A 22949-nucleotide genomic window follows, 5' to 3' on the forward strand; every position below is an offset into this window, starting at 1 on the left:
CAGCCGTGCCAGCCCATGGCGATGAAGGGGACACGTCTTCCCTGGAGGGGAGCCGGGGGGAAAGGTCGGAGGAGAGTGAAGCTCCGGGGCCCAGCGGCCTGCAGCAACGCGGGAGGGGTGGGGAAGCTCGGCGGACTTCTCCCCAGAGGGTGAGTGCGGCCTCCAGTCCTGCGACGGTGAGCGCAGAGGAGGTGCGGCTCCTGGAGGAAATGGCCGTCCAGGCTGAGCGCAGGCACACTGAGCTCATGGCTGCAGTGGCAAGGATGCCTGACTCCATTGAGTCTCTGTCAAGGAGTGTGCAGGAATTCGGAGCAGCACAGGCCAGGAGTCTGCAACAATTCAGTGCAGCACAGGCCAGGAGTCTGCAGGACTTCGCGGCAGCACAGGCGGCTTCGAGCCAAGTGCTCAGTCGTGCCGTTCATTCACTGGCTGGTGTCATGCGGACACAGACCAGGGCCACACGGGCACTAACTGCTGCCACCCTCGCTGGATCGGCCAGGCATCGCCAGGGCACTCGCCGCGCAGCAGCAGCCCAGCAGTCTGTTCTTCAGCTGTTTGCTGCGCATGCTGCAGTGCTGGCCCGTGCGAGTGCCAATGTCTCAGGCGACCAGGGAGCACCTGCGATCTGTCAGGTTGGCACCATTCCTGCAGCCGACACTGCCACTCCGCCATTGCAGCTGCCACAAGCCGCTGGACAGACTGCTGCCGCCCAAGCAGAGTTGGAGCAGTCAGCAGCCGGACCCTCCAGGGCCAGAGCTGGTGCAGGCCGACCCCCAAGGGCATCTGGTGTCTCGCCATCTGACCCTCAGCAGCCTTCCCCCAGTCTTGCTGCAGCCACTGGGGTCCTATTGAGGAGGAGCTGCAGGGCGGGCAGGGGCCAGTCACGGATGCGAAAGGCATCGCCCTCGCAGGGCAAAAAGTAGAAGGTCTGGCCAAATGCTTTGTGTTTGTTGAAAGGCCGAGACTGGTGTAGTTGTGGTTTTGTAAGGCCGAGACTGGTGTCTTTCTTTGTTTTGTAAGGCCGAGACTGGTGTCTTTCTTTGTTTTGTAAGGCCGAGACTGTTCGTTTTGTATTTTTGGAGGGGGCTTCTCTCCATGAGGTTGTAATGTGGGAAGGGCAGAGGTTTCCAATAAATAAATGTTCTTAAATCGCAATGTGCATGCTTTTTTTTGCAAGTCCTGGTTGCCCTGCTCGGCTGAGGGCTTGTGGAGCGGCTACATTCATCTGGTGACATTGGCACAAGCCATTCCCTGAGAGGGGGCCTAGAACCGACGTTCAATAAGCCGCCGACGGGTGGCCCTTGCACTTTCTGCCTCCCTCCTGTGCTGGTCCTCCTCCTCCTCCTCCTCCTCCTCAGGTGGTCCTCCAATCTCTGGTGACAGTGGCTGAGTCCTGCGGATAGCCAGGTTGTGCAGCATGCAGCACACGACCACGAAATGGGAGACTCGCTCCGGCGAATATTGTAGGGCTCCACCGGAACGATCCAGACAGCGGAACCGTTGCTTCAGGACGCCGATTGTTTGCTCAATGATGTTCCTGGTCGCTTGATGGCTGTCGTTGTATCCCTCTTCAGTAGGGGTGCTGGGCACACGGAGCGGGGTCATCAGCCAGGTACACAAAGGATAGCCTTTGTCCCCGAGAAGCCATCCTCGTGGGTGAGGCTGGGCCTGGAACATGTCTGCCACAGAAGTCTGGCGCAGGATGAAGGCATCGTGGCTGCTGCCTGGAAAGCGGGCATTGACAGCTAGGATGAGCTGCCTGTGGTCACACACCAGCTGAACGTTGAGGGAATGGTAGCCCTTCCGGTTGCGGTAATCCTCGGCATTCTCCAGAGGTGCCCGCAAAGCCACATGCGTGCAGTCAATGGCGCCCTGCACCATGGGGAAGCCCGCGAATGCTGCAAAGCCCATTGCACGCTGTTGCTGCTTGACAAGGACCATGGAGAAGGAGATGAACTGACGTCTCCTTTTGAAAAGGGCATTGGTCACCTGGCGGATGCAGCAATGCATGGCGAACTGGGAGATGTTGGAAATGTCCCCAGTAGCGGATTGGAAGGAGCCGGTGGCATAGAAGTTGAGAGCCACCGTCACCTTCACTGCCACCGACAGAGACGTCCTGCTCCTCAGATGTGGCTGCAGATCACCGCCAAGCAGGTTGCAGATCTCAGTGACCACCGCCCTTCGGAACCGCAGCCTCCGAACACACTGCTCGTCAGACATGTTCAGATAGGAGAACTGCTGGCGGTATACCCTGGGTGGGTAAGGCCTCCTTTCCCGACGCCTGTTGCCCCCTCTCCGTCTAGCCAGGACTGCCACTCTCTCACGGCGTCTGTGAGCGCTTTGGATGCAATGGAGAAGGCCAGCGTTTGCACCCATTGCAGCCCCCATTATATGTTTGCAAACAATGATATGACACTGAGGGCAAAGACAAGTGGAAAGCTGTGGCCTGAAGCCACAAGTACCTGTCCGAGTGTTGAGCCAAAGCAGAAAGCTCTCTACCTTTGTCTCTCTGCAAAGATCCGTCTCTCAAAAAGGAGTGCTGCGAAATGGCAGCCTTTTCTACTGCAGGAGGAGTGCCCTTTAATTTGCGCCCCCCGCGCCCCGCATCGACTGAGAACCGTTCCCCTCTACCAGTCGCTAGGGGCGCCAGGCGCATAATAGGGCGTTGTGACTGAATTTCCAGTTTGGGGCGCACAAAGGGCGTTGCACGAGGAAATGACGTCAGGATCTGCGCGCGCAGCTGAGCGCGCGCAAAGACTTTGCGCCGCCGCTAAATCGTGAGTGAAGTTGGGGAGAGGCGCAGATCGCACTGCGCCCGGCCGCTAGCCGCCTAGCGCCCAACATCTCCTCCTCCTAAGGCGCTACCGGCTGGCGCAAGCAACTGAATTTCTAGGCCATATTGTTTTTTAAAAAAGTTAATTACTTTCTAAATCTTTTATCTAATCTCATTAATTTTCCTACCCTTCCCCGTTTTTGCAGGTAGGCCTCGAAGCCTGGGCGTCTGTTGCCAGCCATGCTGGACCCTAGGCAATTGTTTTGTGGCAAGCTCCTCCCACCCCTCACCCCCCACCCCCCCGCTGGGCTCGATTCCGAACCAGCGGCCAGCCATCTTGGTAAAGGCTGGCTGGGCTCACTGCAAGCTCCTCGCACTTGCGCTGCACGGCGCACGCGCACCTCCACACAGAGCGCGGCCAGAGGGAAGCGAGCAGGTCAGCGGGGGGGGGGCGGGGCTCGGGAGGGGAGGGGGAGCGGAGAGGGTTACCCCGGCAACCGGGCTCGCCAGCCGCAATCGGCCGCCTCAAGCCGCTCAGGCCCGGTCCCGGAGATCGGGAGGCGGAGTGGGGAGGAGGGTTACCAAGGCAACCGGGCCCGGCCAGCCGCAATCGGCCGTCTCAAGCCGCCTCAGGAGGGCGGGGCTCGGGCTGACCGGGGCGCTGGGCTCGGGCTGACCGGGGCGCTGCGCTCGGCATGTCAGTGCGTGGGGCGGCACGGAGCTCAGCGGAGCCATCGCCGGCAGAGGGGAGAGGGTCTGCTGGCTCCCCCCTCCTTCCCCCACCTCCCCCACCCCTCCCCTCCTCTCCCCCTCCCCTCCCCTCCGCCCCCTCTCCCCCTCCCCTCCCCCTCCCCTCCCCTTTCCCCTCCCCATCTCTCCCTCCCCTCTTCTCCCTCCCCTCCTCCCCTCTCCCCTCCCCTCCCTCTCCCCCTCTCCCCCCTCCCCTTCCTCCCTCCCCTTTCCCCCGCTTCCCCCTCCCCTCCCCTTTCACCCCCCTCCCATTTCCCCCCTCCCCTCCCTTTCCCCCCTTCCCCACCTTCCCCCCCCTTCCCCCGTCACGCTCTCTCTTCCCCCCAGTCGCTCTCTCTTCCCCCCAGTCGCTCTCTCTCTTCCCCCCAGTCGCTCTCTCTCTTCCCCCCCAGTCGCGCTCTCTCTTCCCCCCAGCCGCTCTCTCTCTTCCCCCCCAGTCGCGCTCTCTCTTCCCCCCAGTCGCGCTCTCTCTTTCCCCCAGTCGTGCTCTCTCTCTCTCTCTTCCAACAACAACATGCCCTCAAAAATCCCTCGGCACCGCCAGGCACTTCAGCTAGTAATAATAATAAAAAGATCGAAGGGGGTGAGGGGATCGAGGAGAGGAGAAAGGAGAGGGGATCAAAGGCGGGGAAGAGGGGATCGAAGGGGGGAGAGGGGATCAAAGGGAAGAGAGAGGAGAGGGGTTTGAAGGGGGGAAAGGAGCTTGGAGAGGGAGGAGCTTGGAGAGAGGGTAGCTCGGAGGGGTGTGGGGGGGAAAGGTCAGGAACTCGGGGAGGGGTGAAGAAGGTCAAGAGATCCAGGGGGAGGTCAGGAACCCGGGGAGAGAAGGTCAGGAACTTGGGGGTGGGGCACGGTGAGAACAGTGGGGAGGGGGGAAGAACGTGATTCAGTTCTAAAGGAGGGCGGGAGGTGGCGGATGACAGCAAGAACGTGATCCAGATGGGAAGATAGATCACATTCTCCCATCCTCTGTTAGGCTTGGATCACGTTATTCCACCCCCACCCGCTTTACACCTGCACCACGTTCTCCATCTCCTCCCCCCGCCACCCCACCAACCAGCCCTCAGTGGTTCAAGAAGGCCGCTCACTCCCACCCTCTCAAGAGCAACTAGGGATGGGCAATAAATAAATGAATTAAAAAAAAGAGAGCATATTGTGTGTTGGTCCTACAACTTTCATAACATTACAGTTATGTGTTATTTGCCGGATTCGACGATTCCAATGTTCCCCTGGCCAGCCTCCCATCTTCCACCCTCAATGAACTTGAGCTCATCCAAAACTCTGCTGCACGTAGCAAGTCCCATTCACCCATCACCCCGTGCTCGCTACGCTGCGTGGCCGCGCAGCTGTCTGGAGATCCCGCGCAGCCTGTTAAAGGGACCGCGCACCCCAAAAATATTAGGGGGAACATTGTCCACCAACACCTTGATTTTAAAATTCCCATCCTCTTGTTAAAATCCCTCCATGACCTCACCCCTTCCTATCTGAACTCAGCAGTAGGTGTGATCCTAACCCGGAAGGGTGAGCCTGTCTGTTCTCTGAAAACAGTGCTAGTGTAGGAATGTCTAGTTCCTATCCAAAAGACTGAGGTCCACTCAGGCGATCAAATAAACGAGGTTTAATGAAAACTAACAGAGTTAAATGGATAACTACAAGAGAACATCGAATATAGGTCTAGTCAGTTCGGAGGCTCCACGAGGACTGCTTGGGCGGTCCCGTGGCTGGCGTCATGACGTCATCACGTTTTTCTCGCCAGTGGGGGATCACGTGATGAACGGCGTGACGTCATCGCGTTTACCTGCGCTATTAAAGTGATCACGCTCTGTACATGTAAACAGTGAAAACAAAGATACAGACTCAGGCTGTAGCTAACATATTATTCAAGGGAATTATATACAATTGATCGGAGTCCCTTAGTGGCTCCACCACATGCGCCCCCCCAGAATTGTCTTTAATAGCAAAAGTAAAACGGCGAGGAGGCCTGACAAGCTTGTCAGATCGACTTCTGTAGCCTTGAAGCGGAAGCTGATGGACGGCGGGCGAGCTGGCGGGCGGTTGCGTTTGATCTGGCATGGCGACTGTGGGCGGTCGGCCACGTTTCGGCGGTTGTGCGATCTCGACTGGGCGGTCAAGGTCCAAGTGAGCCGGCTTCAACCGGTCAACCGAAATGTGGTCCAGTTTAACTCCGACATCGACCGAAAAAGATTTGTCTCCCGGCTCTATCACGCGGAAAGGACCAGTGTAAGGGGGTTTGAGCGGGTCCCGATGAGCGTCGTGGCGGATAAACTAATAGTCGGTGTTCTTCAGCTCAGCTGGGACGTGGGAGCTCTGCAAGCCGTGATGCGACGTAGGCACTGGAGCGAAACTTCTGGCTGCCTCCTGGTGTCTGACGAGCTGCTGGGATGCCGACCATGGCTCTGTTGGAGTCGGAAGGAAATCCCCATGTACGCGTAGCGGCTGGCCATATACGAGCGTGGATGATTGAAGATCCTCTTTAGGCGCCGTACGAAGACCCAAAAGGACCCATGGAAGCCTGTCTACCCAGCCCGCGCCTTGAAAGCTGGCTCGCAGTGCGGCCTTGAGCGACCTGTGGAATTGTTCGCACAGGCCGTTTGCCTGTGGATGGTAGGCAGTGGTGCGATGTAGCTTGACGCCGAGCCCCTGAGCCACAGCGTTCCAGAGCTCCGAAGAGAACTGCGGCCCATGATCAGACGAGATGTCCGCCGGTACCCCGAAACGGGCGACCCAAGAGGAGATGAATGCCCTGGCGACGTCTGCGGAAGTGGTGGTTGACAAAGGAACTGCCTCCGGCCATCGAGTGGTGCGGTCCACCATTGTAAGAAGATGAGTAAACCCATGCGAAGGCGGAAGTGGCCCCACCAGGTCCACATGCACATGATCAAACCTACGTTCCGGAACAGCGAAAGTGGCCAATGGAGCCTTGACGTGACGCTGCACCTTGGCCTCTTGGCAGACCATGCAGGTGTTGGCCCAGTCGCGAACATCCATGTGCATGCCCCGCCACATGAATTTGGACGACATCAGCCATTGCGAGGCCGTCATGCCAGGGTGCGACAACCTGTGTATGGCGTCAAAAACTTTTCGGCGCCAGGCGACCGGGACGATAGGGCGAGGATCTCCTACGGAGACGTCGCAGAGTAGCGTAGTGCCCGCGGCATGGAATTTGACGTCAGCCGCTTGGAGGCTAGAGGGGTTGGTTCTGTAAGATTGGACTTCCGGATCCGAGGCTTGATCCGCAGCCATGAGGGCATAGTCGATGCTGAGCTGGACTGCATGAGCGCTCGCGCGGGAGAGGCAATCCGCTACCAGGTTGTCTTTACCGGGCACATGCTGAATGTCAGTGGTGAATTCTGAGATAAACATCAACTGACGTTGTTGCCGAGCTGACCACGGTTCGACGGTCTTGGCCATAGCGAACGTTAGTAGCTTATGGTCCACAAAAGCCGTGAACGGACGCCCCTCTAGCAAGAACCGGAAATGGCAGATGGCCAGAAAAAGGGCCAGCAACTCCCGGTCAAACGTGCTGTACTTCCGTTCGTTTCGCCGTAGTTGACGGCTGAAAAACGCCAGCGGTTGCCATGTCCCATGCACCCACTGTTCCTGCACTGCGCCGATGGCGTAGTCTGACGCGTCGGTGGTAAGGGCGATGGTGGCACCTGGCAGCGGGTGTGCCAGCATTGTTGCGTTGGCTAAAGCGCCTTTTGTGTCGACGAACGCCCGGTCCATGTCAACCATCCAGCTAATCGGATCCTTGCTGGACTTGCCCTTGAGGGCCTCGTACAGGGGCTGCATGAGCAGAGCTGCATTAGGGACGAACCGGTGATAAAAAATTTACCATCCCGAGGAACTCCTGCAGGATCTTGACAGTCTGCGGGCGCGGGAACGAAGTAACTGCCTCCACCTTCGTTTGCAGGGGAATTGCGCCGTCCGATGTGATGCGATGGCCTAAGAAATCAATCTGCTGCAGGCCGAACTGGCACTTGGCCGGGTTGATGATCAAGCCGTGTTGACTGAGACGTCTAAAGAGGGTGCGCAAATGGCAGATGTGCTCCTCTTTATTAGGGCTGGCGATGAGGATGTCGTTGACGTAGACGAATAGAAACTTGAGGTCCCGAAGCACGGAGTCCATCAAGCGCTGGAAAGCCTGTGCAGCATTCTTCAATCCAAACGGCATCCGCAGAAATTCAAACAGGCCGAATGGGGTGATGACTGCAGTTTTCGGGATGTCTTGCGGGTGTACGGGGACCTGGTGGTAGCCACGGACAAGGTCAACTTTTGAAAAAATGGTATTTCCCGCCAAATGGGCAGAGAAATCCTGAATATGAGGGATCGGGTACCGATCAGGAGTAGTGGCGTCGTTCAGGCGTCGGTAGTCGCCGCAAGGCCGCCATCCACTGCCAGGTTTCAGAACAATGTGGAGAGGCAAAGACCAGGGACAATTCGACTGGCGAATAATCCCTAGCTGCTCCATCGTGTCGAACTCCGCTTTCGCAGCCATGAGCTTGCCAGGTCGAGGCGCCGGGCCCGTGTGTAGACCGGGGAGCCAGTAGTGGTGATGTGATGTTCGACACCATGTTTCGTGGCCGTGGAAGTGAAAGTGGGTCTGGTCAGGTCTGGGAAATCACCGAGGAGGCGAGTGAAGTCATCCAGAGGTGGGAACGCGCAGGAGACAGTGCGCGCCACGGTGTTACCACGGTGGCACGGAATGGAGTGAAAAGTGGCCGCATTGATCAACCGGCGGTGCCGTACATCCACCAGGAGGCCGTTGGCGCACAAAAAATCTGCCCCGAGGATGGCTTGAGAGACCTTGGCCGTGATGAAATCCCAGTAAAACCGCTGGCCGCCGAAGCACACCTGGACCCGCCGGCTTCCGAAGGTCCGAATGGCCCCGCCATTAGCCGTCTGGAGGGAGGGGCTGTGCCCCCCGGCTTGTAGATCAAGATTTGACGCGGGTAGGATGCTACACTGCGCCCCAGTGTCGCAGAGGAAACGTCGACCAGATAGGGAGTCGTTGATGAAGAGGAGTTTTCCCAAATTACCGATTGCCATCGCAGCCGCGGGGCGCTCGTTATAACTGGTCCTCTTTTGACAGGGTGGCTGCTGGGTTTTTTTTGAGCGAAAAGCTGCAGGGAGGACGGCAGCATTTTGCTTTCGCGCCAAAACGGGCGTGGTAGAAGCACAACCCCGCAGGTTGAGGGGCTGAAGCAGCGTCTGTGGGGGATGGGTGCCTCGTGGCAGCGCAGTACTGCTGTGTCACCGCGAAGATCTTGTCCGCATCGGCAGCCAGCTCTGCGCAGTCTGTGACTTCTGACCTGGCTAGGGCAGCCTGAACTTGCTCCGGTAGCTGGCTGAGGAATAGCTCCCTGAAGAGGAAGCATTCCGGTTCGGAGCCCAGGAGTGTGAGCATTTGGCTCATGAGCTCGAACGGCTTGGAGTCCCCGAGGCCGGGCATATTGAGCAGCCGGCGGGCGCGCTCCGACTTCGTGAGCCCGAAGACCTGTAACAACCGCGCCTTTATCGTTTCATACTTGTGATCTTCTGGTGGATTACCAAGCAGGCTGACGATCCGCGAGGCTGTGGCGCTGTCGAGGGCGGAGACCACGTGATAGTAACGGGTCTGATCCACAACGATGTTCCTGATTGTGAACTGGGCTTTAGCCTGGATGAACCACGCGGCTGGCTGTTGCTCCCAGAACTGTGGTAGCTTCAAAGCAACGGCGTTCGATTCCATGTTCAGTAACTTCTGCGAAAACCGTTCGCAAAAGTCGGGGTCACCAATGTAGGAATGTCTAGTTCCTATCCAAAAGACTGAGGTCCACTCAGGCGATCAAATAAACGAGGTTTAATGAAAACTAACAGAGTTTAACGGATAACTACAGGAGAACATCGAATATAGGTCTAGTCAGTTCGGAGGCTCCACGAGGGCTGCTTGGGCGGTCCCGTGGCTGACGTCATGACGTTTTTCTCACCGGTGGGGATCACGTGATGAACGGCGTGACGTCATCGCGTTTACCCGCGCTATTAAAGTGATCGCGCTCTGTACATGTAAACAGTGAAAACAAAGATACAGACTCAGGCAGTAGCTAACATATTATTAAAGGGAATTATATACAATTGATCGGAGTCCCTTAGTGGCACCGCCACACTAGCACTGTGAGCTCTGGAGCTGGCTGTCACAATGAATGGATCATATTACACGTTGCAAAGATCTTGCTTACTCAGGCAGGTAGGATCTAATTACACACTCCAGATAAACTGCTGGGTGTGTCTTATCCTCTAAGGGGACCATTCAGAAATCTGGTCTTGTCCTCCAAGGGAACCAATCATGTACTGGCCTCGCTAGACGTGCTCCTATCTAGTTATCCAGCAAGTTAAACACTTATTCAAAAATAATTCTTCGTGAAGCCGTTTGCTGTTTTGAAGCTTTACTTGAACAAATTTGTGAAACTGTAAACAAAGATAAAGTATGTTTTATACATAAACTGAGTACTATACATTCGATATTACATAAGATATAAACATATTTACAACAGTAGAATAGACTAATTGTATAACTAACTAACATTTGGACTAACTTCTATAACTATCAAATATTAACCTTTTATAAACATAGTGTTATCAAAATACTACTCTGACAACATTGCTATTATGCTAAGAAACAAAGATACTCATGGATATTGCGCTTGGCCTAACATATGAAATCAGATTACATTAGATTGTGAAACCCTTATGGAATCCTCCATTACTGCCAGGTTCTTCCTGGAATTCTACTTCCTGTGTTACACAGGAAGAAAGGTACGAAGGTCAAATGACCTCTCACAGGAAGAAAGGAACAAAGGTCAAATGACCTCACACAGGAAGAAAGGAACAAAGGTCAAATGACCTCTGCTTCATACAAACACACTGCTAACACAATAACCACCACCAGAGGGTGCTACTGCATGTAAAAATGTCCAGAATGTCACATAATGTCCAGAACACTCCCTGTCTGGGGCCATTAACGACTCCACATAGTCCGAACTCTACTTGTCACTGGAGTCCTCTGGCGACAAAAGAAGAACCACCTCAGAGACAGTCCGTTGGTGTCGACGATAGGATGCAGCTTCCATAGACTGCTGTGAGGGGGTAGGTTGCGTTCTGCTACGCACAGTTCCAATCTGGGTATGGTGAGGTCTGGCTGGGGCGCCAACTTGCCTCTATCAAAGACGAAGCCGATTTTGCTTTGTCCTTCCTGAGTGGTGACCTTCAGATAAGCCACACTTGCAATGGCCTTAGCGGATGCATCTGCAAAGACACAAAGCTCTTTGAATTGGGCATTTAAGGGAGAGAAAGACGAATAGCAGCGAGGTATTCGGATCTCCTGTAAGTCTTGGAGTGAGTCTCCCCATCTGTCCCACTCTGCTTCCATCTCTTCAAGGAGAGGTGAATCCCACTCTTCAGCACGTGTGGAGAGTTCCCTGAGGAGCAGCCTGCCTTGTATGGTGACAGGGGCTAAGAAGCCGAGAGGGTCGTATAGGCTGTTGACTGTAGAGAGCACTCCTCTTCGTGTGAAGGGTTTCTTGGCATCTAAGACTTGGAACGTGAACGTGTCTGTTGCTATGTTCCACGACACCCCTAGGCTACGCTGTAGGGGGAGGTCATCAGTGAAGAGGTCTAGGTCTTTGACGTCCTTAGCACGATCTTCAGGGGGGAATGCCTCCATCACTGCTGGTCTGTTAGAGGCTATCTTGTGCAGCCTGAGGTTGGATAGTGCAAGTAGTTCCTGGGCTCGTCCGAGGGCACTGATGGCCTCTGCTTCGGTCGGGAATGACTTCAGTGCGTCGTCGACACAGAACTCTCGTTCGATGAACCCTCTCACATCACTGCCAAAGTCATCGTCTTCTTCCTTGGCAGCCCTCCTTAGTCCGTATATGGCGACAGCAGGGGATGGGCTATTCGCAAAGACATGGACACGCATTCTGTAGTCCACAATGTCTCTATTGGGGTCATTGTCCCGATACCACAGGAAGCGGAGGAAGTCTCTGTGGTCTTCTCTCACCACGAAGCAATGAAACATGTGCTGGATATCGGCAGTGATGGCGACGGGCTCTTTCCTGAATCTCATGAGCACTCCCAAGAGGCTGTTGTTAAGATCGGGCCCTGTGAGGAGTACGTCGTTGAGAGAGACTCCCTGATATGGTGCACTGGAGTCAAACACCACGCGGATCTGACTACTGCATGGGGTAAGGTAGCTTGGACGACCATTCTCCAAGATGGAAGTCTTGGGTGTGCTCACCTGAGATGGCTTGTTCTCTAGGGTGCGACGTCCTACAGGGTACACATTAATGAGGCATATCTTGGAGCATGCTCTTGCGCTCACTCCTTCTCCACACACCTCGGTGTACCTGGATGTAATCTCCGGACCAGCAGCTCCCTCTCTCTCCCCGCCATGCTCTGAAGTGGGAGGAGGCGACTCTGACTCCCAAGGAGCTGGGCCTGGGTGTAGTGCTGAAACGTGCTGATCCCTTTCACATTCTGTGCATTTTGCATCTACCTTGCAGTTCTTGGCGAGATGGCTCATGGAAGAGCAGCACTTGAAACATATAGAGTTCTCTTTAAGATATTGTTTCCGATCTTCCAGGGACATCTCCCTGAAGCCTCTGCACTTCTTTAAAGGATGGGGCTTGTTGTGGATAGGGCATTGTTTGCTCATATCCTCAGGTTTCTTCTGAATCTTTGTGTGCTCAGTTGAGGACACTTGCATTTTGTGGACAGATATTGGTGTCTTTCCATGTCTGTCAAACTTGTCTCTTCTGGCAAGTGCTGGGTGGGCGGAGAAGAAGTTGAAGCTGGGGTCGTTCCTGGCTTTGGCTTCTTTACGGATGAATTTAATGAACGCAGAGAATGGTGGGAATGCCACGTTGTGCTTTAGCTTGAACTTTGATCCAAACGTTATCCACTTCTCCTGCAGGTTAAATGGAAGCTTCTCAATGATGGGACTTACCCCTCTGGAAGTGTCTAAGTACGATAGACCGGGTAGGTAACCGTCCTGTTTTGCGGCTTCGAGTTCCGACAGCAGATCTCCAAGGTCGCGGAGCTTCTGGGGTTCCTTACTCGTCAACCTCGGAAAGTTCTCCAACCTGTCAAAGAGAGCCCTTTCAATGGCTTCGGGCGAGCCGTAGCTTTCTTCCAGCCTCGCCCAAGCCTTCTTCAACCCCTCTGGCAGCTGTCCCACATTGGCCGCTTTTATCCTGCAGGCCTGTCCGGCGGACTCTGGGCCGAGCCATTTGATAAGGAGGCCGAGCTCTTCTCCTGCCGACAGGTCTAAGCTCGATATGGCATCGTGGAAGCAGGACTTCCAAGCCCGATAATTCTCCGGCCTGTCATCAAACTTGATTAACCCCGAAGTCACCAGCTGGGTGCGTGCAAGGTATTTGGCAAGGTCGTAGGTGCTGGGACCTATGCCAGGGTTGCCTTGGCTAGGGGCTCTGTTAGGGGTCTCAAGGAACCGAGAGGGGATTTGCCTCTGACTTTCTCTATTCAGCGTCCTATTCCTCTGCACCGTGTCTTCCGTTCTGCTGGGGGAGACTCTGCGGCTTGAGGCATGCCGTCTGCTTTGACCTTGGTTGGCAACTTGTGGCATGTTATACAAAGTGCTTGCGTCTGTAGAGATGTGCGGGCCTCCATCCCTATCTCCTGTAAACTGTATGTCGGCATGGTCGCTCACGTAATCTATGGTGCGCTGTCGTGGACTCTGCCACGGAACGGGAATTAAAGGTTTGTAAGCTGTCTCGGGAACAGCTCCCTCCAAAATTGCCTCGAATACTTGTGTCTCGGCTAATGCAGCATCTATCTCTTTTTGTTGCTGCAGAGCGTCTAATGTGGCTTGGAGACGGGCCTGTTCAGCTTGTCGTTCAACCTGGTGACGGGCCAGGTCAGCTTGGTGTCGGGCCTGTTCGGCTTGTGATTCAGCTTGGAGACGGGCCTGTCTTACTTTTATTTCTATTTCACTGTCCGCATGCGCAGCTCTGGCTTGAGCTGCTACTAGCTTAGCCCGTGCTTTGGCGATGGCTATGCTTACTCTAGAACCACCCGATGACCGTGAACCAACTTGCGATCTGTAGTAACCAGAGCTTATAGACCGATTGTCACGTTCTACAGTTTCGTCTGCCTGTTTAAGGTCTTCTACTTGCTGCAAAGCATTTTCGTTATTATCTTCTGACATGTTGATGTGAGGTAGATGTGCTCTACGAGGTTAAGGCTTACTCTGGGTTCCTCCTGCTCCGCTCTTCACAGCTAGCCGTATTGCTATCTTTTCACTGATATCTTTTCACTGATATCTTTTCACTGCTAGCCGTATTGCTATCTTTTCACTGATATCTTTTCACTGATATCTTTTCATTGATATCTTTTCACTGATATCTTTTCACTGTACTGGCCACGCTAGACGTGCTCCTATCTAGTTATCCAGCAAGTTAAACACGTATACAAAAATAATTCTTCGTGAAGCCGTTTGCTGTTTTGAAGCTTTACTTGAACAAATTTGTGAAACTGTAAACAAAGATAAAGTATGTTTTGTACATAAACTGAGTACTATACATTCGATATTACATAAGATATAAACATATTTACAACAGTAGAATAGACTAATTGTATAACTAACTAACATTTGGACTAACTTCTATAACTATCAAATATTAACCTTTTATAAACATAGTGTTATCAAAATACTACTCTGACAACGTTGCTATTATGCTAAGAAACAAAGATACTCACAGATATTGCACTTGGCCTAACATATGAAATCAGATTACATTGGATTGTGAAACCCTTATGGAATCCTCCATTACTGCCAGGTTCTTCCTGGAATTCTACTTCCTGTGTTACACAGGAAGAAAGGTACGAAGGTCAAATGACCTCTCACAGGAAGAAAGGAACAAAGGTCAAATGACCTCTGCTTCATACAAACACACTGCTAACACAATAACCACCACCAGAGGGTGCTACTGCATGTAAAAAATGTCCAGAATGTCACATAATGTCCAGAACAAATCAGAACTTTGGTGTTGCAAATAGTTACAGCCTTAAAGAAAGGTACATCAACTACAAAACATGGCGCACTTCATTTAAATTTAATAAAGTCCCAACTCCTTTTGCAGTTCCATCAGCAGCTAGTTTTCCACAGTATAAAATGTGTTGGAGGACTGACCTCTATGGTTGGATATTATCTTGCGGGTTACAAGAGGACGAATGTTTTGTGTGCTTGCCTGAAATTCCTCTTTCAATAGGGGAGAGAGGTTTATCATACATTATTATCCCTCGATATCATTTCAAAGTCCATTACGTCCACTATATTTTTAGGAAGATTTTCCTGCTTCCTTGGGTCCTCCTACCCCTCACCATCCCTATGCTGGAGTCCATAATCTATTAGAGAGGGTAGATGGGCAACACACTTCAGGCCTCTGTTAACGGCAATCTGTAACCAGCTGTAACCTAGTTTGACTGATCCCTGACTCCTCCCTTTGCACTCTTTTGATAATTTGGCTGGCAATGTGGACTTACTGGTATGAATTTTTCTCTTTACTGCCTGGGCATTAAGCGTCACCTGGGCAAAACGCAGAGAGGAAAATCGGATGGAAGGGTTGTACAACCATAACAGAGCGAGCCCAATTTTTCTTCCATTTTAAATTTAATTCTGCCCAGGTAGTGGTTAGTACCCAAACTACCGCACAGTGTCATGAATTGTGAGCCAGAATTCCTATCTGGCCAACCTGTTGTGCTGAGTGTAGATATAGAATGCACGGCACTAGCAGGACCACCAACTCCATCTTCGAATGGAGTATTTTAATCAAGTTATTTCACACAATATTCCAATCAGATTACAATATTTACTGCACGATTTACATGATGAGCCATTCTAAGTTTGTTCTTTATGGCTTCCTTCGTCCCACAAATGCCCATTAAGCAGGCTTGAGCCATCAGCAGCATTTGTCAGCTTTAAATGGGAGGCTGAATGACTTCTGCCACATCACTGGTTAGCAGAGACAGCACCACGAGAAGCCCAGGGAGGGAAATGGAACAATGAACAAAACCATTAGCATTGCAATAAAGATATATAAAAAAGAAAACGTCAGATTATGGAAATCTGAAATGAAAACAGGAAATGCTGGAAATGCAGAGAGTGTCAATCAGCTTCTGAAAACAAAAGGTGAGCTAATGTTTCGTGTGAGAGTCTTCATCAGAGCCTGCTGTATGTAGACAGCAATTTTCAGTTTTTATTTAGCATTCCTGAAAATCCTGATTTTTTTTATCCTGCCTCGATGAGTTAATATTTACCCAAATTAACTAGATAATTATCCAAGGTTACAAAGCTAGTAGTCTACATTTTATCTGAAAAAGTAAATTATTAATATATATCTTTTTTCTACAGTATTTGTTCTACTTTTAAAAACCATAGAAAATACAGCAAAACAGTAGCATCTGAGGTTGAAATTAGACTGTGCAACATTACTAACAAAGGCTTTGATGTAAAATTTCTTTGTTCGTATTTTTTTAAAAAGACATCAAATGGGTTAACGCTTTCATTAAAATGCTAGACAAAGGAATTTCATCTGAATGCATCAACACATTTGTTATTAATATTGCACATGTGCTTTCAAAGCAGAACCTGTCTGAAGATGGAACAATGCTTGCTATTTGTTTCTGAATGCATAACCCACAATACTACAATGCCAAGGTATTCTGACCAGAATGTCAAGACAACAATATTTTATTAATTTATTATTTAGCTGCCATTAAACATTTTATCAGGATTGGAGAATGCAGGCTGCTCTCAGTGGAGCTGACCTCTGTCACTGTCAGCATTATACCCTCATTGTATTGCTTGGTATTGATATTTTTGGGCCGAAGGCATTTTCTGGACACAATGCTTAAAGGAATTAAGAATTCTTACAAATCAGACTAACCTTGGGTCCTGGATCACCATCCTTCCCAGGAAAACCAGGATCACCCTGGAAAAAAAATGATTAAATGAGCATAGTAGAAAAATGAATATAGATTTTTGGAGGTATAGCTTTGACTATTGCTCACCTCCAAACTTGGAAATACAACATTCATACAGCTAAAATATTATTTGAAAGAATTGTCACACTCCCCTTTCTAAAATGCTGTGAGACATTCCTTTATACGAAGAGCTCTATATAAAGGTACAGTATTGTTATTAACACAAAAAGGATCATCTGGCCCAGCCAGCAAAAATCATACAGCTCTTTAAGAGAATGGGAGACATATAGATACATGGACAGCATATCCTTCAAGTATGGACACGGTATTTTGTTAATCCATGCACAGTATCTCGGGGCACCAGGTATGTCTTTATGTGTCCATTTCTCTGTTCATTAAATCTTTCCTTGAGTACAAGTTTGAGTTTGTGTTTGCAATGCTCTCCCCGCTGTAGAATTTTCACAAGTGGAGGGTTCGTCTACTGTTTGTCCAGTTCATAATAAATAAAAATTCCAGTGGAAGAAAAGACTGAGGACTAGAAATTCGATATTGCTAAAAATCTGCCAGTGTCACCGTGGGCCGGTGAAATTGATGGCACTGGTAGGACCAGTAAATTGGCGCTGGTGGCTAATTACCATGCGCCATTCTGGTGGCATTAGTCCCGGCAGGAGGCCCCAGTGTAGTGTGGCTGTAGTGTCATTGCAGCAAGAACATGTCTGTCATTTCAGAAAGCAGTTCGGTCCCTTAAATAGGAACTGCCTTTGAAATGAATTAAAAAATCATGTAAAAAGAGTCAGTTTTTAGCCCTTACAGCTCAACTGCCTTCTGAAAAAGAAAAAAACATTAAAAATGATTCCCAAATGGCAGTCTTCAGTTCTTAAAGCTGAATTGCCTTTCACACCTAAAAAAATGCTAAAAGTGCTTCATCACTAACACAAATGGCTCAGCAAGCCCGGGAAGGGGCACCCAGGATCTCGCACGCAGCACTCCAGCTTTGTGCAGGGGGTCAGCACTTCAAGAGAGCTCCTCTACCCACAGGGGCCTGGAGATCTTCCAGAAAGAAGGATGTGGGACCACATCACCAAGGCCGTCACTGCCAGCAGTGTCGCCCCCACCACTTGGCTCCAGTGTCCAAAGAAGCTTCATTACCTCAGACCAGTGGTCAAGGTCAGTGAATGAATCTTAAAAAGCTGTCTCCTACTAACTGCACCACTAGCCTCACACATTGCTCAATGCATGACTTCCCCCTGCCCTGAATCACTCACCTACCAACAATCTGTACCAAACATGAGGCAAACCTCCCATTCCTAGCTTCAGCTTACCCTCTTGGAGGAGACAGTGCAGGTCATTCTTGGCAGGGGCATGGCTGAGCCCTTGGCCAGCAGCGGGGCTGAAAGGATACAAGATACTGGTATCCTCATACGTTATCCCCCTTCTGGCATGCACCGCTTGCTTTCCCGCCCTCCCCTCACCACAATTCCACCTTGTACCTTCCTCATTTCACACACACAAGAAATGCAGCCTGCCCAGCCAGTGGTTGACCGAAGAGAGGGAGAGGAGAGAAAGAAGAAAAGAAAAACACCACCACACTCCCAGCCACCAGCTCCTCAAGGTCGACCAGCAAGACCATTTGCATTATCTCTCACAAGCCATGCTGCAGCCACTGGGGTAGCACTGCGTGACATCAGTAGAATAGGCAAAGGCACACACAAGACAGTCACTAAGGGAATGCATAAGGGTTATTAGTTAATTTCTTGATGTCATATTGGATGGATAAATGTATAAAGTTGGATTGTAAAGTTTGCTTTGTGGTGGCTTTTATTTCAGCATTGTGGCCAAGAGGACGCTGTGATGGTCAGTAACAGAGAGAAGGTAAGGTGTGGGACAAACGTTGAATGGGGAGTTGAGGTTGTAGTCACTGGTACCGCAGGGGTATGATTCTATGCCAGATACCCAGCCAGAAAGTGGCTGTCTGGGTTGCATCCTTCCTTCTGCGTCCTCCTCTTCTGCGTCCTCCTCTTCTGCGTCCTCCTCTTCTGCGTCCTCCTCTTCTGCTTCCTCCTCTTCTGCGTCCTACTCTTCTGCGTCCTCCTCTTCTGCGTCCTCCTCTTCTGCCTCTTTCTCTTCCCTCTGTGAGCAGATGCTATAAATCTGAAATAAAAGCAGAAAATGCTGGAAATACTCAGCAGGTCAGGCAGCATCTCAACTTGAGATGTGAACTCTGTTTCTCTCTCTACGGATGCTGCCTGACTTGCTGAGTATTTCCAGCATTTTCTGTCTTCTCAGAGGCCTTCCTTTACCATCCGAGGCTTTGCAAGAGTCCAGGAGCACTCCCTGCACACTTAAAAAACATTTAACCACTACTTCAATAAAATTTTAAAAAATCCAGTCCTTAAATGCAAACTTACCTGAAAGATGTGTGTGGCCCTTTAAAAAGTGCTGACACCGTCTCTGTCAGTCTGCTGCACGTTCACTTTTCAAAGCAAGCTTCGGACCCAGTGGTAAACTCAGCGCTAATGTCCAAGTTCGCAGAGTGTAACGTTAAGTTGGCGTTGCATGCCAATTGACATCACACTCTCCATATTTACATTTCCAGGGCCAGCGCTGCTATTGGCAGCGCTAAGGCCCTCACCAAAATGGTGGCCGCCGAGTCCCGCCCCAGAGAAGGGCGTTAGAGTAGCGGCCGCCATTTTGTGCCAGGATTGTGGCGCTAACTCTTGGTGGTAAGGCAGGGAATTTCTGGGCCAGTATGTCCTCGAGCACTCCTTGATGAATGATTGCAGGGAGGGTGTGGGGAGATGAAGGGTTGAAAATTTACAAACAAACGCAAAGGATTCCAGAAGACACTGGAAATGGCATGGACACCTTTACAGTTACTGAAGGAGAGGGAGACAGTGGGGCAGTGGGATTAATTTTAGATTGAACTAGCAATGAGCCAGCGCAGATACGATGGGCTGATTGGCCTCTTGTGCTGTAAACTTTTTTTGGTTCCATGGGAGGAAAATGAATGGGAGTGAATTATTATATAAGAACTCAATTTTGAACCTGCTGTTTTTAAATTCATTTAAAAAAAATTGAAAGAACACTTTACTGGGACAAAGAAAAGTCAGGATATCCTGTTACCACTACTGAATCCTGCCACATTGTTATAGGTTTTGGAATAAATGTAAGTCAGACAGTAGGATTTTCACTACATTTTATAGTATAATGAGATCCATGTAGACAATAGGATTGATCTAGTAAAAGTGCCTCATAAAAACTGAAACCAGCCGTGACATAAGATCAGTTAAAATTTGTGTTTATGCTATTGCCTAATTACTCAAAACTAAAACACAACGGGACACAGGTAAGAAAAGTAAAATCAACTGCACCTTATATTGAAAACAGAGCACATTATGATTATCACAATAAAGATTTCACCTCGATCAGTTGAAAGGAATCCTATTGTGGCTATTACCACTGCCAATTGTTTAACTTCAAAGTTCTTTAATAATAAATGGCTCTCTTTTGTAATTGTCCAGACACACTCATCACTCATTGTTTCCTGGAATAAGATCATTCTGGTGCATCCCAGCTCGATCTATTTGATCCAATCACTTAATCATCTCATTTGTTAGGACAGGAAAATACCAGTTCTGTGTCTTGTCTTATTTAACACAAACCAGATTTGCTTTTGCATTTGCTGACTGTATTCGTGGAACAACTGTGAATGTTTATCTATTGATAAAGCTATCAGTGATTTCATATTGCTGAAATCATTCCCAAATTAGCAAAGTCTAGAAGCTGCTCCATTTTTACATAGGATTACATAGGATATACGACACAGAAAGAGGCCATTCGGTCCAACCAGTCCATGCTGGCGTTTATGCTCCACTCGAGCCTCCTCCCGTCTCTCCTCATCTAAGTCTATCAGCATAACCCTCTATTCCCTTCTCCCTCAAATGCTTGTCTAGCCTCCCCTTAAATGCATCTATACTATTCCCTTCAACCACACCCTGTGGTAGCGAGTTCCACATTCTCACCACTCTCTGGGTAAAGAAGTTTCTTCTGAATTCCCTATTTGATTTCTTGGTGACTATCTTATATTGATGGCCTCTAGTTTTGCTCTTCCCCACAAGTGGAAACACACTCTCTGTGTCTACTCTATCAAAACCTTTCATAAGTTTAAAGACCTCTATTAGGTCACTCCTCAGCTTTCTCTTTTCATCCTTTCCTGATAAGTATACCCTTGCATTTCCGGTATCATCCTTGTAAATCTTTTTTGTACCCTCTCCAGTGCCTCCAGATCCTTTTTATGATGACCAGAATTGTACACAGTAGGCCAAGTGTGATCTAACCAAGATTTGATACAAATTCAGCATAACTTCTCTACTTTTCAATTCTATCCCTCTAGAAATAAACCCTAGTGCTTGGTTTGCTTTTTTTATGGCCTTATTAACCAGCGTTGCTACTTTTAGTGATTTGTGTATTTGTACTCTAAGAACCCTTTGCTCTTCTACTCCATTTAGATTCTTATTTTCCAAGTAATATGTGATCTCACTATTTTTCCTACCAAAATGTAATACCTCACATTTATCTGTGTTGAAATTCATTTGCCAATTATATGCCCATTCTGCAAGGTTATTCATGTCTTGTAATTTGTTGCAGTCCTACTCAGTATTGACTATGCCCCCCCCCCAAATTTGGAGTCATCCGCAAATTTAAAATTGTGGGGGCGATTTTGTCAGTGGGGGCGCGTTGGAGACGGGACTGCTGCTTGTCGGGTTTTAGTCCCACCTCCATCGACTTCTGGCCAACCCATGCTATTTTCCCTTGATTGACTTTGTTAAGCCCGCCCAGCAGGCTTAGCAGGCCAATTAAGGGGAAGCCGGTTACAGAGAACGTCAGCGTATGATGTTTCATCTGTCAAAATTTTTTGACAGATGAATTGTCATCGTTTGACAGCTCTGTGAAGCTGTCAAACACTGACATTCTCTGTTGTTTGATGTATTCTTGTATTCAAGACTCATCAAACCTCTTTTGTGAGCAGAAATTAGATGGCTGTTGCATCGGAGAATGCAGCAGCCGTCTGTCATCTCTGCTGGTGAGATGAGAGACTCTCCGCATCCCCAACTGTTGAAGCCTGCAGGAAGAAACAAAGGTAAGTAAACATTTTCTATCACTTTACACTCACCTCACACACTTGCCTCTCCACACTTGCACCCATCACTTACCTTCACAGCGCACTTTTGCACCCCTCTGACCTCTGCAGACCCACTGCTTGCCTCGGTGATCCTGGCGGGGTTTCCCGATGTCGGGAAGCCCGCGCCTCTGTTGGAAAAATGGGGATAATCCTCTTAACTGCCTGTTAACTACCTGTTAACAGGTAGTTAAGTGGCTGTAATCCCCTTCCCACTCCCAGGAGACGGGACCCGGCGTGAGTCGGCTACCCGTCTCCTGGGAATATGGCACGGAGGCGGGTTGGGGGCGGGAATGGTACCCGCCCCCAGATTCTGCCATTTTCCCGGCAGTCTCGCCTCCAAACCCACCTCCCCAAGGCTGGCAAGATCGCGCCCTGTGGTTTTGATTCCAAAGTCTAAATCGTTAATATAAATTATGAACAACATTGGTCCCAGTACTAATCCTTGTGGAACACCACTTCCCATCTTCTGCCACTCTGAATAGCTACCCTTTTCCCCATTTCTCTGCTTTCTGTCTTGAAGCCAGCCAGCCATCCATTCTGCTACTTGTTCCCTGACTCCGCATTCTCTGACTTTATTTATTAGTCTATTAGGTGATACCTTATCGAAGGCCTTTTGAACATCTATATAAATTACATCTACTGCATTACCCTTGTCAACTTTCTCTGTTACATCTTCAAAAGATTCAATGAGGTTGGGCAAGCAAGATTTTCCCTTTTGAAATCCATGCTGACTATTCATTATTATATTTTTGGTTTCTAGATGTTCTTTTACTTTCTTCTTTTGTAGGGATTCCATTATTTTTCCTATCACCGATGTTATACTGACTGGTCTATAGTTCCCTGGACATATTCTATCTCCCTTCTCCCTTTCCAGGACTTTTCCTGAAAAATAAGCATTACTCTTCCTGGGGTTGGGCAGCTATAGATCGGCTCGCAGGCCAACAATAGGGTCTCATTCTATTAAAGTGAACGGAGCTGCTCTGCGACCGATGCATGCCTGCAGCCATTTGGGGGTTATTTTCCCCGAGTTCATGCTGGTGACATGGAATTTCGCCTGGTGGCCTTTGATGGACTTTGAATTTTGGAAAATTGTACCCGCGCTGTGATATCACCAGTGTGGACTCGGAAAATTCCACTCCGTTGATATACTTTTTAGAATGGCGATGGTGGCAGTACTTTGTACTTCCTTCTTGTTTATGGCCAAAGTAAAAGAGAATACACCACGGTTCACCTTTTGGACCT

At 49.9% G+C, this 22949-nt stretch overlaps 1 protein-coding gene across 1 annotated transcript in view; it reads right to left on the bottom strand.

The window, feature by feature from the left end:
• col25a1 (collagen type XXV alpha 1 chain) overlaps window positions 1-22949 on the bottom strand; it is a 256959-nt gene that overhangs the window by 185879 nt on the left and 48131 nt on the right. The window contains exon 9 of the mRNA XM_085965125.1: window positions 16489-16533. Within this exon, the coding sequence (XP_085821251.1) occupies window positions 16489-16533 (45 nt within the window). The remainder of the gene's footprint in view (window positions 1-16488; window positions 16534-22949) is intronic.

The sequence above is a fragment of the Somniosus microcephalus genome, chromosome 2, assembly GCF_052327205.1.
Source record: "Somniosus microcephalus isolate GS21.2 chromosome 2, FLI_Smic_1.0, whole genome shotgun sequence".
Taxonomy (NCBI): domain Eukaryota; kingdom Metazoa; phylum Chordata; class Chondrichthyes; order Squaliformes; family Somniosidae; genus Somniosus; species Somniosus microcephalus.